This window comes from Aulonocara sp. 'chitande type north' Nkhata Bay, linkage group LG6 (genome assembly GCF_057382095.1).
Source record: "Aulonocara sp. 'chitande type north' Nkhata Bay isolate Kocher_YH1m ecotype deep benthic linkage group LG6, A_spYH_male_GT1.1, whole genome shotgun sequence".
In the NCBI taxonomy this organism is placed as follows: Eukaryota; Metazoa; Chordata; class Actinopteri; order Cichliformes; family Cichlidae; genus Aulonocara; species Aulonocara sp. 'chitande type north' Nkhata Bay.
In genome coordinates, this window is record NC_141349.1 from 11856905 (window position 1) to 11871086 (window position 14182).

The following is a 14182-nucleotide window of genomic DNA, read 5'->3' on the forward strand; positions in this document are numbered from 1 at the left end:
TAAGGACAGCCCCTTGAGATAGGCCATCTTGTTTTCAATGGGGTCCATATGGGAGTGAAAGTACAAAATATGCCAGCTAGGATATTAATATGAGCAAATAAGACACGAATCATTATTTGAACAGGGTGTAATGAGTTTAAGTTTTCACATATTTTAGATTCTAATGTTAGGCTATAACCCCTACAGCTTACTATTCATTTTCCAGATATTTTCTTGAATGTGAAATATTATTTACAACTAGAATAATAATAATAATAATAATAATAAAGAATAAAGAGAAACAGGAACTCAATAGTGTGGATGCTTAAAGCATCCACACAATTACAGTCAGCATAAGATTAGAGTGTATAATTATGTTTATTGATTTGAGGGTACATCCTCTGCTCATTATCACCAAAAGCTCATTTCCATCAAACTTGTAGGATCAACCAATCACACAGAATTGTAACTCAAAACCTCAGCTTTATTGCTGGAGAAATTAAAACATGAACTGAACAAGGGTAGTGAACACGAAAATATTGACCACAGTATAAAACACACATCCGATGGTACGATGCAGCACTGAGCAAGGGCAAACACAGGGCTAATATACACAGGGAAGTAATCAGGGAATGGAAAACAGGAGGGAGACACAGCTGGGAGAGATTGGGGCTAACGAGTCAGGGGATCGAAGCTGGACACACTGACATAAAACACAATCCTTCAAAATAAAACAGGAAACAATACACACTAAACTAAGACACGGACTGGACAGAGAGAGACAGACTAGACACTGAACTAAACCAGCAAAAAACATGAGAACACAAAACCTAAGAACTAATCCCTAAACAAGAATAACTAAAACATAGATTAATAATCATCATCATCATCATCATAACCAACAAAAGCACCACAAGAGAATAAGAAAACAATCCATAATGCAAAAACACACCAAAACATAACAACTCAAAATACTGGCTCAAACTGACCCAGAACCGTGACAGGTAAGGAGATGTCATTTCAGGACTTAAACCAGACTCTAAGAAATTGCTGTGTCTAATTTTGCGATGCTGCGAGTAACAAACTGGGTTCCGTCTGGAGGTTGAAGAGGAACTCTCCCTCGCCAGGCCGACAGCCGTCTGTGCCACAGTTTATCTCATCTCAGTTTATCTCATCTCAGTTTATCTCATGCAGCGCAGGGCTAAATTTAAAATTATTAGATATTTAAGACAATGTATATATTCTTCTATGACAAAAAATACAAGTGTTCATTTAAGCAAATAAACAGAGCCGTAAGAGATGTTTTTCAGAAATTGTTGTCTTTATTTTGATTTGCAACTAACAAATTTTTTAAAAATTTGTAGTTTTTGTCGTGCTCTCTATTATGTGAACCCCTCACCTAATTTGTTGTGTTTTTTAACAAATTAAACCCCAACAATCAAATGATCCCCTGTGAGCAAGCACTAGGCACAGTGGAAAGGAAAAACTCCCTTTAAACAGGAAGAAACCTTTGACAGAACCAGGCTCAGGAAGGGGCAGCCATCTGTCGCGACTGGTTGGGGGGTGAGAGGCAAAAGAAAAGAAAAATGAGAGCACAAGTTAGCTAAATGTTGCGCACGTTGTCTAACATGAACAACGTATGGTTTTCTGGACTGTGGATGAAAAGCAGTCCATCATTACTAGTCTTTAAAAGGGAACTAATCCATCACCAAGGTGGCAATATGGCTCAAGGAGGCCATAGACAGAGTTAAATAGGCAATCACTGTAAAGCATTGAAAAGCCCCAGTAAGCTGCAGGTATAATAAGGCCTACTGCGGCAACACCTAAACCTATTTTAAGTAGGCGTTTGGCACCATGACGCCATGAACCACTAGTCGGAGCCACGTCAGGAGATGGTTCTGAGACAGGACAATCAAGCTCTTCAGGTTGAAGACCAAGATTCTCCTGTGTCGGCACCACATCAGGAGGTGGTTCCAAGGCAGGAAAAAAAAGCTCCTCGGGTTCAGGAGCAAGATTCTCCAGCTGCAGAGGTTCACCAGTGATGTTGTGAACAGCAGCTAATATTTCTTCTTCCTCCTCCCTTCTCAGCTCATCCTGAAGATTATTAATTATTTCTCTTTTCATTTTAAGATGTTCATAAAGTTCATCTATGAGATCTTCGTTATGAACAATCTTGAAATTTTGCACTTTGACTTTTTCTTTCAGCCAAAATATTTGCAGTGTCAGACTTTCTGTTGTCTTTTCTTGATACTCAAGATTTTGTAAACGTTTCTTGAGATTTGTGTTTGCTGTTTTTAATTTGTTTATCTCAGCAGCAATGCTGCTGTTCTCCTTAAGGAGATATTCTTCCTTTTCCTGAAAGTCACAGTGCATCATTTGAACGGTTTTAACCTGTTCCTGCAATTTAGCCTCCAGAGATTCCACCTGTGACTGTTTGTCATCCAGAGCCTGTCTCACCCGACGCTGAAGAGTACAGATTTCTTTTTTCAGCTCAACTATCTGTTCAGTCTTGTGATCTATTTCTCTATTCTGTTTTTCTATTATCTCTTCTTTTTTTGATATTTTATGGTGAGCTTCTCCCACTTGGTGCTCAAGTCTCACTAACGCTTCCTTGAGATGTGCGTTCTCTTTCTTCTGTTCATTTCTCTCCCTTTCAATCTGAGACAACTCAGCAACAATGTTGCTGTTCTGCTCAAGCAGAGATGCTTCCTTTTCCTGAAATTCATGGAGCATCATCCGAAAGGTTCTAACCTCTGCTTGCAAATTTTTATTCTCTGCAACAATTAGAGCTTGGATGTTATCTGACTGTTGAGTCACTTCTTCAAGCTCAACTATGCTTTCCCTAAAGTGGACATTCCTGTCATGCACATCTGTACTCATTTGTTCACGCTCATTTTTAAAGCGATAGTAATTCTTTTTGTAATATTTCTTTTCGCGCTTTAGGGTGCTTAACTCCAACTGGAGTTCTTGTATTTTCATTTGAAGGTCCCTAGGCTCCGATATTTCTCTCTCCACTAACCCACATAGTTCGATTGATTCCGCTGGAATCGCTCTGTCAGACTGTGAATTATTGACTATTTCTCGTGACATTTCTTTAAAAGCTTAATGCAACGTGTCGAAAGAAAAATACGTGTGCTTAATTATTTAACTTTAAAATAGTCCCTTTCTGAAAGGTTTCTGGTTTGCTAAACACAACTCGCTGTTTCTGAAAATGTTCCAAGTAAAACTGTGTTTGCAACGGTGAAGAGGGGGTATTTATAGACTTTCGTGGCTGCGAATTTGACGTCAGCGCTCTTTGAGCCTTTGATCCTTTGTTCGATCACAGGATCACAGGATCACGTGACAGCTGTGCGTAATTCTGCGCATGCTCAGAGAATACACATTGAGATGCACGGTTTTGTTTTGTTTTGAATTTTTTTAAATACCCTGAAAACAGTGTTGCCAACTTAGCGATTTTGTCGCTATATTTAGAGAGTTTTCAAACCCCCCTTAGCGTCGTTTTTTTTTTTTTTCTAAAAAGCGACTAGCGACAAATCTGGCGACTTTTTCTGGTGTTATTGGAGGCTTATTTATGACGACTTTTGACGTGAAAGCGCTTGTTGCTCTTACTATCAACAAGCAGCGGGTGCTGCCGTGGGCACATCGCTCGTGCCAAAGCGCTCACAGGCGGAGGATAGTCCTCCTCCAGCCGCTAGCGGACCCAGCGGGCAGTGGCCTCGGGCAGCCCCTTCACAAACTGCTCGAGGAACACAAGGTTCAGCATACGCGCCTCCTACAGTGCGCCTCCTACTGCCATCTCTCTGACATCCTCCGGGGAGAGGCCCATGCGATCCACAACACCACCCAGCAGATGACCTCGAACACCCCCCGAGACGCTGGTGACAGGCTCAAAACCCCTGTCAGTGGCAAAAGCTGTGTCGCCCTCTCCTCCTCCGGCCAGCGACATGCCAGCACCGTGGCCTGAAAACCTGTGGATCCTCTCCCTCCGCCATTCAGTTGATCATCACTGACAGCAGGGCAGGACGTGCTGGTGCTGCTTGGTGGTGCTTGTTCCCACAGAACAGCCAGCTGCTCGTCCTGGGCCGTCGCCTGCCATGCGGACATCGCCGCCAGTGCTGCATCATTTGGCCCAGCATCAGAAGCAGCTGGGCTGGCTGCTGGGCCGGCAGCTGACCGGCCGGTTCACTGGGGCCATCACATCCCAGCCCAGCTCGTGGAAACCCTACTCACAAATGTAGGCAGAGGTATACCTCTGCCCTGCTGCCAATCACACGCTTTGTCTCCTACTGTTGCCGTTCTTTGCTGTCAGGACTGGGTCGCCACGTCACATTGGCCAATTTGCTGGCTCTGGCACTACCAAAAGGAAGAGAGCATATTTCTCCAATATTGGTTCTTTTCATTGCCTCCCTGTTAAATCCAGAATATAATTTAAAATTCCTCTCCTCACACACACGGTCTTGTGTTAAAGACCTTCAACCTAAGAGAGCACTTTGCTCTTAGCCTGTCTGTTTTGCCTGCCTATTAAACTAAAATATAATTTAAAAAAACATAAAGTGACATTAAGAACATACCAGTCCGGGTGTGTTCAGTGTTCTGTCATTTCAATGTCTGTAAGATAATTTAAGCTTTACCTTTGTCCTATATAACACTTCTTTACATCTAGTGTGACTTATGAAAGAGAGTTCAAAGAAAAGAACAGAAGAAGCTACGAACTGTGGGTTTTTTTCTGACAACAGTAACTTAGTGATATGATTGGTCACATATTTTGAGACTTCATATGAAGAACTGTGAAACACCACAACAGCCACTATGAGTATGTGCTTTTTTTCAATTCCCTTTGTACTCTTTATCAAGTTACTTAACACGTCAGCCACCAATGGCACCTTGTAGACTTGTTAAACCGAAACTCTTTATTTGTTAAAATTGTTTCATGGTTACTATGACTGTGAAAGCAGTGAAGTGAAAGTATTATGATTTCAAAACTAGTTCTTAAACAGTTTAAACATCTCATCTCTTTGTTTTTGTTTTGTTTTGTTTTTAACTTTTGAAACTTAAATATAAGTTCTGATATGAAGATTGTGATCTCTTACCTCTGTATAGTATAGGGTTTATTGCTCATTGCTACTGAAAGTTTCTGTTACCTAGCAACCGCGCCATAAGCAGCTACAGCTGTGGTGGACAGCTCATGTTTGACATGTTCGATGGAAATAGAGCTTTATTTTATATCATTTGTTTGACTTTAAACAGAGAAAATTGTATTGTTTGATGCATCTGGGAGAACACCACAACCATGCACCGAGTCCCTTTAGCCAACAATTATGCTAAGTTTAGCTAGTAAACTAGTTTGCTAGTGTAGCTCTTGAAACGAGTCTCATTTCATTGTGATGTTACAAATGTAATAGGATTTACATTATTGAGATTTTACTATACAAAAAATTTTGAAACAAAAAATGTAGTTGTCTCAAATATTGTATTTCAGTTAAAATTCAAGGTTTAAATTTCTGTTTTGTATCATTTATACTTGTGTGACTGTCTGACAGAGAAATATTCATACACACTGTCTGAAAGCTTTAATTATATTTAAGGACAATATCCCATATCCCTAAAATAAACTAAAAAGATTTGATCCTTGTATGTTTCACATAAAACTGAAGACAAACTGATGAAGTAAATATTATTTTATTGGATGAGAAAACTGCAGTACAATTTACGTAAGATGTTGAAGATATCGGAGCACCAAACAGACTGATGTTTGGGTAAGAGGCTCAAACGGGACAGATGTGATACAGAAACATGACATCCTTATAAAATACTGACAAACTTTATTAATTTACAACCTTTCACAGGTCTTTGAACTTTTTATTTAAATAAACTTCATACTTTTCCCACTGAAACCAGCACAATCCCACTTTGATGAAAACAACAGTTTAACTAAATATATTCTGGATAAATCAAAGAATTATCAAACTTGTCCGTGGTTCACTTTTTTTTTTTTTTCTTTCTTTCTCTGTCAAATCCTGTCGTGCAGCATAAACATCAGTGGTTCCCTGTATGCAGCTGTTATAGTTTGGGTTGGAGATACTTCTGCAAATACAGGAAGCAAATTTTTAGAAACTGTTTTAAATGTTTTCACCAGTTCCTCAACTACAGAGAACAGCTGTCTATTCTCCCCTTGTTCTCCTCTGCATCTCTTAGCAGCTGCTGGCTCCCCTTTCTCCCCCTCTTCCTCACACACTGTTGAATCAGTCCTGGTGTATCCCCAGGGTCCCATCACCTCTCACCTTCTCAGTCTCTCCTCTCCAAATATCGATTAACTTGCAGAATGAAAACACAGTTTTCTAATAGAATCACATGGACACACTTTATGTATTCTAATCAGAGAAAAAAAAACTAAGGGGAAACGGGGTATACGATCCTGCAGAAATGTTGGAGGACTTCTCCATTTACTGTCTGTCTCAATATTAGCGGTTTATACAGGACGAGAGCTCTTTTAACTACAAACTTCAGCACAGCATGGTTGAGTCCGTGTTCTTACCACAGTTCACGGGCCAGACGTTTAGTGAACATCTGCTCGGTTTATGCTAAAACATTTAAGTACGCTTGGCTTCACACTGACAAAGAGACCCAGCTTTGGCAGAAAACTGAACTAACTAACTAAGACTAACTAACTAAGAGCTCATATGACCCAAAATTGCACTTCTTTATCTCATATTCATTGGGGTTAAATGTGTATTTAAACATCTTTACACCAAAAGAAAGGGCACTTTCACTGGTTTAGCCTACTAGATCAAAGTGAACTGTGCATGGCCCTAAATTGAGTTTGACATCGCTGAAGTAGGTTATACCATGGCTGGGAACTACAGCTGCACCTGATACTACATAAATAAAACTAGCAAAGTATTGTGAGAGTTAGTGTCTCACTAAACATGGAAGACGTTGTTAACAACTACTGCTGTGCTGCTGAATGTTTGCTAAGTATTCAAAACAAACTTAATACAACTCGTCCCCAAAAATGCAATTTTACTCAGTACTGCTGTTCCCAGACACGGAAAGCGTGAATGAACAGACGTGTCCAACTGATTGAAAAGTGACAGGATATGATGTATGAAGTTAGAAAGGGTTTAGAACTTGTGATTGATCATTTTTAGTGATTAAATTAACTGAAGGCGTTTTTAGGAAAACCTGATTATAATAAATTACAATAAAAGTAATTTAAACATTAAGTAATAAATGCACAAACAAGCTTTTCAATATAACTCTGAGGCAGGATCTTTCTATTTTTACTATACAAATGTAAGAATAACAGTTTGGGGATGTACAAAGGAAGAAAATGAAACATTATTTAGTGTCAGATCCATGATGCATACACATATTAATGAAGGAACTGTTAATGTCAGTAAACCATATTGTGACATTCGGGCATTAATCTGACAGACTTTTTAGATCTTTCTGAGTTTTATCAATTAAATTCATTTTGATGACATTTCAGTATGTTGGTAACAGATCTGTGTCATGGTTCTCGGTCATTTAACCCAGTGTTTTGAGTTTCTTGTGTTTTGGTGTCTATTATGTATCATGGTGTAGTTTAGGTTCATTTAGTAGTCTTGAGTTTATTCTATGTTTCAAGTTCTTGTATTCGCTGTTTTGTTCCTTGGCCATTAGGTTCCCCTTGTGTCTCTGTCATGTGTCGCTCTCTGTGTTTTCATGTTTTTGTGCAGGTGTGTCTTTTCTGTGTCCTCGGCCCCTCTCTTAAGTTAAAAAAAAATGTTTTGAGGTCTTTTCAGTGTTTTCAAAACTGTGTTGCAGTGAGTTTTTCAGATACACATCAAACACACACACAGAACAACAAAATATGTAAAATTACATACACTTCTCGCTCATTTTTTGAGAATTTCACCACTTTTAGTTTTTATGGAAACTAGCTTGTGTTATTCATGACATGACATCATTTAAAATAACTTTCTAAAGCCAGTAAATAGCTGCCACTTAAGTATAAATCTAAATCATACAAATCATTTTGTATTATACAAAAAAAAAAAAAAAAAAAAGCAAAATCAGTTGCGCTGCTTTTTCATAATAAATGGGTAGGGGTGCAGTAAAAGTCACCAAGGCTCTGCACAGCATCAAACTTCCTCTGCCAATGACATAAATTTAAAAAAATGTGCGTTGGGGCTTCACGGTATGGATTTCTATAGCCAAGCAACTCAATATGTATGTGGCCAAGAACTTTAGTGCATGTAGGGAATCTTAGCACAGTTAGGTCAGCTAGTGGGATGGCAGAGAGGGCAGCCCTTACATTATAGAAATAGTCACGTTATTTTTTTGCCTATGAGTTTCTAATCAAGCATAAACATTGACAGAAAATATATTAAGGGTAATGCATTCATGATTCACATATTGTGAAAACTGAGCGGACGGTTACGCAGTTTCCGTAGTGTAGTGGTTATCACGTTCGCCTAACACGCGAAAGGTCCCCGGTTCGAAACCGGGCGGAAACATGATTTTTTTTTTTTTTTTACTTCAAGATGGCGGCGCGAGCAGACGCAGCGGCCCGGCGCTCTCCGCAACTTAGCAGCTTTCTTTTTCTGTGTTATTGTGTAAATACTTACGCTGTTGTGTACTTCACACACATGGAGAAATGCCAAAGTGCCTTTCATTGTTTTTGTAACAATGACAATAAAGAGCTATTCTGTTCTATGTGATGTTACATTTTCCTGAGAACTGAGTGACTGTGATGACTCCTCCAAGTGCTACATGCTATGTTGTCCTGCTAGTTGAGCCTGCTGTCTGTTCTCAGCCGTCCTCCTGTTTCACTGGCATATATCCATCACCAGAGGGCTCCACCGACCTGCCTGTTGACATCAGAGCAAACCCCTGTGTCTTGTGACCTGGCTGGAGCTGCAAAGCTGGACTCAGTCGTGGCCCAGGCAAGTTCAGAGGCAGTTGTGGAAAAGAGAGCAGGGAGCATGGTAAAGCACTGGAAGGATGAGGCGGAAACAGGAAGCGTGTAGATTCAGTGGACTTATCAACATCCTCCATGCCCTCATCCTGACTCAGCTGCTCCTCTCCCCCACTGCTAACACCTGAATCCAAGCTGGGAAGCTCCGGGCTGTCAGCCTGCTGTTTCTCCACTCGCTCATAATCAGAACAAACCTGGATAGACTTGCCAAACACACCTCCGCTGCTTCCAAACAGCCTCTGAAAATCTGCCTTTTGTTCATTCCCTCCCTCCTCCTCAGCCTCAGGTTCTTCATCATGGCTATCAGTCATATTGATGCTATCTGCCTCCATGCTCTCTTCACTGACCTCTGCACAACTGCACATGCCTGAATCTAGACTCTGGAGCCTAAATCAATCATTGTCGAGCCTCTCAGTTTTCTCGTAGTCTGAAATCACCTGCACTGGCTCACTGTTACTGCTGCCTTTGAGCAGCAACATTAACGTCTCCTTTTCTTTCTCTCTCGCTTCAGTGCTGTCTTTACTTTATTTAGTTTACATATTCACCCTTCATTTAATTACTATTATTATTAATGTCTGCATTCAAATCTTTTGCATAAGACTGCCCCATTCCTTTACTGCAGCATCATTCAGTTACTGTTTGTTTGGAGGTCTTTCTTCTGTTTTGTCTTCACTTAATAAGAAGCATGCGTTGTGTGACTATAAAAATGTATTCTTTTATTCTTTTGATTCTTTTATTATGAACGTACTGTGGTGGAGAACAAACCCTCCTCGCAAAAAAAAAAAAAAAATCATGTCACAGTTAAAAAACTTGGTAGAACTTTATAATAATATTACACTTTTAAGCATTATTGAGGTAATAAGTGTTGATGGGATTTATTATCTTTAAGGCTAACACTTGATGATTAGCAACACACATTTGTTTATCCTTTACTGCACACAATGTATTGAAGAATAGTCTGGATTCACTCTGATGCTGGCAGACAAACAGGGGGAAGATCCTTCACAGGAATGTGGATGGAGGTCGTGATAGCTACAAGACAACCCCCCTTCTTGAACTCTATAGGCCAGGCTGGAGAACGACAGGTGGTTGCCATGGTAATGGGAGTGTTGCCTGCGAAAGGGTCATCTCCATATAAGGCTGATATCCAGAGAGGTGCAGAAGAAGAAACGTGCACCAGTATCAGACCGAAGGCCACCCTCAACTGATTCCACCAATCATGTTAACATTCTGTTTCTGTGACCCACCATAAAAGTCTATACTATTTGGGTGTGCTGCTCTTTGTTCGTTTGGCTCTCCTGAGCGAGCAAAGAGACTCGGCAGCTGTTTTTCAACTTGAGCCTTCAAATGCTTAATACATTTAAGACAACGCGCTTTGAGCATGTTTGTCTTCTCTCTCTCAAAAATGAACCTAACAGTGTGTACTCCATGTTTTATATATAATTACTCCTCCTCAGTATGTCATTTTTAAATACACATATATTTATACATCTGTTACTACTACACCATGTACAGCTATCACTGATAGTAACTCACTGTTAGTATGAATTAAACACTTGCTAATACCTTACTAAAACATTAATAATTCTTAACATTGTGACATTATTATTAAGTGCTACCAAAAACCTAAGTTTTAAATACATCCCGTACATCTGTGATTTTAAATATCTGGGTACAGGTTGCAATGTGTGCTGTGAAAGTTTATAGCAATTACACATGGTAAGTTTTTTTCTTTCTTCTTGCTGGTGACTCCCATGATGCAGTGGGGCTCCAGTCACTCCAGGCTCCCTTGCGGTGCTGAAAAATAGACCGCACACGAACGCGTGCCTCATACCTCTCGCCTTGGATCAGCAAATGTGGCTTCAGCTCTGCCTTGCACTCCTGCCCACATTGAATGCTACGTGTTTTGCGCACAGCGGGATCCTGACAGACAGAAAGCAGTGCGGGGTTGAGAATAAATCTTGCTTGGATTCAGACAGCCACAGGGTTGTCATTTAAACGTGCACTTTTAAGATCACTTTACACTTAAACTTGTTCACATTGTGTCACAAAATCTAAACTTACACTCCATGACTGATCCTGCTTCTTCCACTGCACTTTACTTTTGTATGAACTGATCCTTTCATGTTCGGGGACTTGGGACAACCAGGAAACAGACGTGAAGTTGACTTTTGGCTCTGCAGGAGGATTCACCTTTACTGCAAGATCACACACACAGTTGTTTTAGGTCACCATGAATAGCTCGCACTGTAAATCACAAAGAGCCAGTATGTATACTGTAGATTACACTCACTGTGACAGGATGGCTTGAAGGAAGTGATTAAACTCTGCTTCATTTGGTTGCAGCTCAGATTAAGGGACAACTCATGGAAAGACAGAAACTGGAAAAAAAAATGTTTAAATCAAATTTGAAGTTTGCCAAAGTCAAAGATTGGAGTCACAAATAGCCAATCAGACAACAGAGTTGGTATAAACAGAGAGCAGCTATAAAGAGAGAAGAGATGAAGCTTCTTTTAGACAGATAACGAGTACATGTATCATCACTCAGTACAAGACTAAAGCGGTGCAGTTTGAACTGTTCAACAGGCAAAAGTCTAGTAAAATAGAAATTAAAATATCAGAAGCGGAAAATGAGAAATAATAGATTCACTTAAAAGGATTTTTCTGTACTTTCAGATTTCATTGCAATTTCACTTTCATGCCATTAAAAAGAAGCTGGACAAAAGCTATAATTACCTTAAACTTCACTTCAAATACAGAACATGGAAAAGTCAAAGAGAATGATTCTGGCAAAAAACTATTTTTAAAGATCCCTGCTCACTGACCCCTCTCTCTTTCGTTAACTGTGGTATGTGCTTGATAAATTTGGCTAACCAGTTTTTAAAATTAATCCAACATCGATCACTACTTAGACTACAAACTGACATATAGGACATATGATTGTATATCTGGGGCTTGAAAACAATTTGATTTTTCCACACACTCACAGTGTATTCAATTTCAAAGATCAGGGAGCACTTCTTTAGAGCTGGTCTGGAGACATCAAAAGGCTTTAGGTGACAGGAAGCGCTGTAAGAACTGAAAAAAAAAAACAGTATTAATCTCTTTTTGGTGCACATGATAACAGGTGTGATTTATGTATTGTGAGTATTTATGTGTTGAGGATTTCTCTTTGTGACCGAGGTCCTTACAGGCGTCGAGATTTATAGTGAGCATGTATGGTGCATGCAGTGTCATCAGACACGTATCTGCTGTTCCACAAACATGTGATGTTTCTATTGTAGTCAGTGTAGCAAGTGAGATCTGTGAGAATTAAAACAGGAGAGATTAAATGAAAATGAGTAAATATGTCAAACAACAGATCTTAAAGTTTGTTATATGATATAAATCAAGAGGGGGGGGGGGGGAGAAGACGACTAACTCTTTGGAAGGCTGGGACACTCCTCACTTTTGCAGACCAGTAGCAGTAGCAGCAGAATAAACAGTGAATAAACGGTTTTCTTGTTTCTCTCCATTCTTCAGGTAGTCAGTTTTCTTAGAGACCGCTGGGATGGTTTGTTTCCAAAGTTTAGTCACTCAAAGAGTTGAAGGATTGTACTCACTTCAGTACTGAGTGCTTCTTGGTTCTCCTGCACAGATTCATGTGTACATGAATAAAGTAAAAAATCATGGGGCTGATAAGATACAGATGATTCTGATTCCTCACTCTTTTTTGTTCATGCAGTCACACACAAACACATATAGAAATACATTAATACGAATACAACAAGAATAAGTTCTATAAACAGGTGATAAAACAGAAAATCCTGCCTCATTTTGTCCTCTGTTACACAGACTAAGAAAACAGTCAACGACTTCAGTCAGTGACTTACCTGCTGGTTGACCTGCGACTGATCTGTTCTCAACTGCTGATTTGATTCCACCTGATATACTGTCAAAGAGCATCATGTGAAGTCTTTGCGTATCACCTGAACCACCCGAAAACCTCCCAAAAACAAACAACAACAAAAAAGGCAAAGTCATTTCCTCCAGGATGTACCATTTTTGAGCGTGCACAGCAACACACACAAAGACACAGCGTGTTATCTATATTAATGCATTAGCAGTAGCTGCATTTGCATGTGAACCACACTGACATTTAAACTGTATTAAAAACAGGATGAAAAATTAAATGTTTGTTCAGATTTAGTGTTTTGCATCCATGTGCAAGCTAACCTAGAAAAGTTCAAGCAAGCTTTTCTTTTTATCGTGATCAGTACAAACATGTTAAGTTTAAATGGACCATGCTGAAGTTTTAGGTTCTCTATGTGTTTAGATTCTCATTCGCATTATATAATCACATGTGGTATTCGGACTTTATCTCAAACATATGGCCAGAGTCTGAAAATGATCTTTGGCTAAAATTTATTTCACAATTTAAAACAGTTGATTTTAACAATAACTTGTTCTACCAGATCTATAAATGCCGAACTGCAGTAACAATAATCTGTAGCAGATGGCTAAAACATGTCAAAGAAGTTATAATTTGGGTGTTGTGATTTATATATAGCCAGTCATATTCAGATTCACGTTAAGTGGCTTAAATTAAACTTTCTCTTAGACTTTTTCAGGTAACACTGGTAATACTTTTCTACATCAGCTATTATGACTGCTGGACTTCCACGGGGTTCTACCTTGTCTTTTTTTCTTTGTACATGCCCCCTCTAGGTCAAACTATTTGCCAACATATCATCCTTTTTAATTGCAATGCATTAGGTTTACACTTTGAATTTTGGAAATCACCATTTCATATGGATTCATGTCAAAAAATGGATGGCCTGCATTTTACTATAGTTAAAGGAGGCTAAAACAGAGCTCTATTAATTATTAACTGAGAAGCTGAAGAATTACCTGGGAGTTTTATAACTCCTTAAAACACAGGCTAGGAACCTTGGGATAATCTCTGACACAGATCTGAAATTTTACAGACTAATAAGTGCAGCAGTCAACAGCACTTTGTTTTTGCTTAAACAAAGTGCTGTTTAAGAATTATTAAAAACACTGCATTACTACGATGTCAGAGCCCAGCCATATTTATCTAGATATAGGACAGATGAAACTGTTCACTTAGTCAAATATAAGTATATCTTAAAGACATAAAGGTCTGGATGAGTCAGGCAAACTGACAAACTTGACAATTTGTACAAAATACAGACTTTCTAAGTGGAGTATAATTACTTTGAATAATGACTTTTCTTCTTTTTT

General features: G+C 39.2%; 1 protein-coding gene, 1 non-coding gene and 1 pseudogene across 3 annotated transcripts; 1 reads left to right on the forward strand and 2 right to left on the reverse strand.

Annotated features, from left to right (window-relative positions):
* Positions 1–1266: 1266 nt before the first annotated feature.
* Positions 1267–3371, reverse strand: LOC147327321 (uncharacterized). The gene has a single exon (XM_086294944.1). The coding sequence runs from the start codon at positions 3067–3069 to the stop codon at positions 1666–1668; it is 1404 nt and encodes a 467-aa protein (XP_086151070.1). The 5' UTR covers positions 3070–3371; the 3' UTR covers positions 1267–1665.
* A 4986-nt stretch (positions 3372–8357) lies between these two features.
* On the reverse strand, positions 8358–12552 carry LOC147327322 (uncharacterized; annotated as a pseudogene). The gene is made up of 7 exons (XR_015130001.1): positions 12360–12552; positions 12130–12241; positions 11926–12016; positions 11232–11319; positions 11003–11136; positions 10653–10861; positions 8358–9460 (listed from the first exon to the last, which is right to left on the reverse strand). The product of XR_015130001.1 is annotated as an uncharacterized LOC147327322 (transcript).
* Positions 8405–8477, forward strand: trnav-aac (transfer RNA valine (anticodon AAC)). The gene has a single exon. It is a non-coding gene; the product is annotated as a tRNA-Val (tRNA).
* Positions 12553–14182: the final 1630 nt, after the last annotated feature.

Bases quoted from the DNA above. Each gene is read 5' to 3' on its own strand.
- LOC147327321 (XM_086294944.1), bottom strand. From the start codon at position 3,069: ATGTCACGAGAAATAGTCAATAATTCACAGTCTGACAGAGCGATTCCA.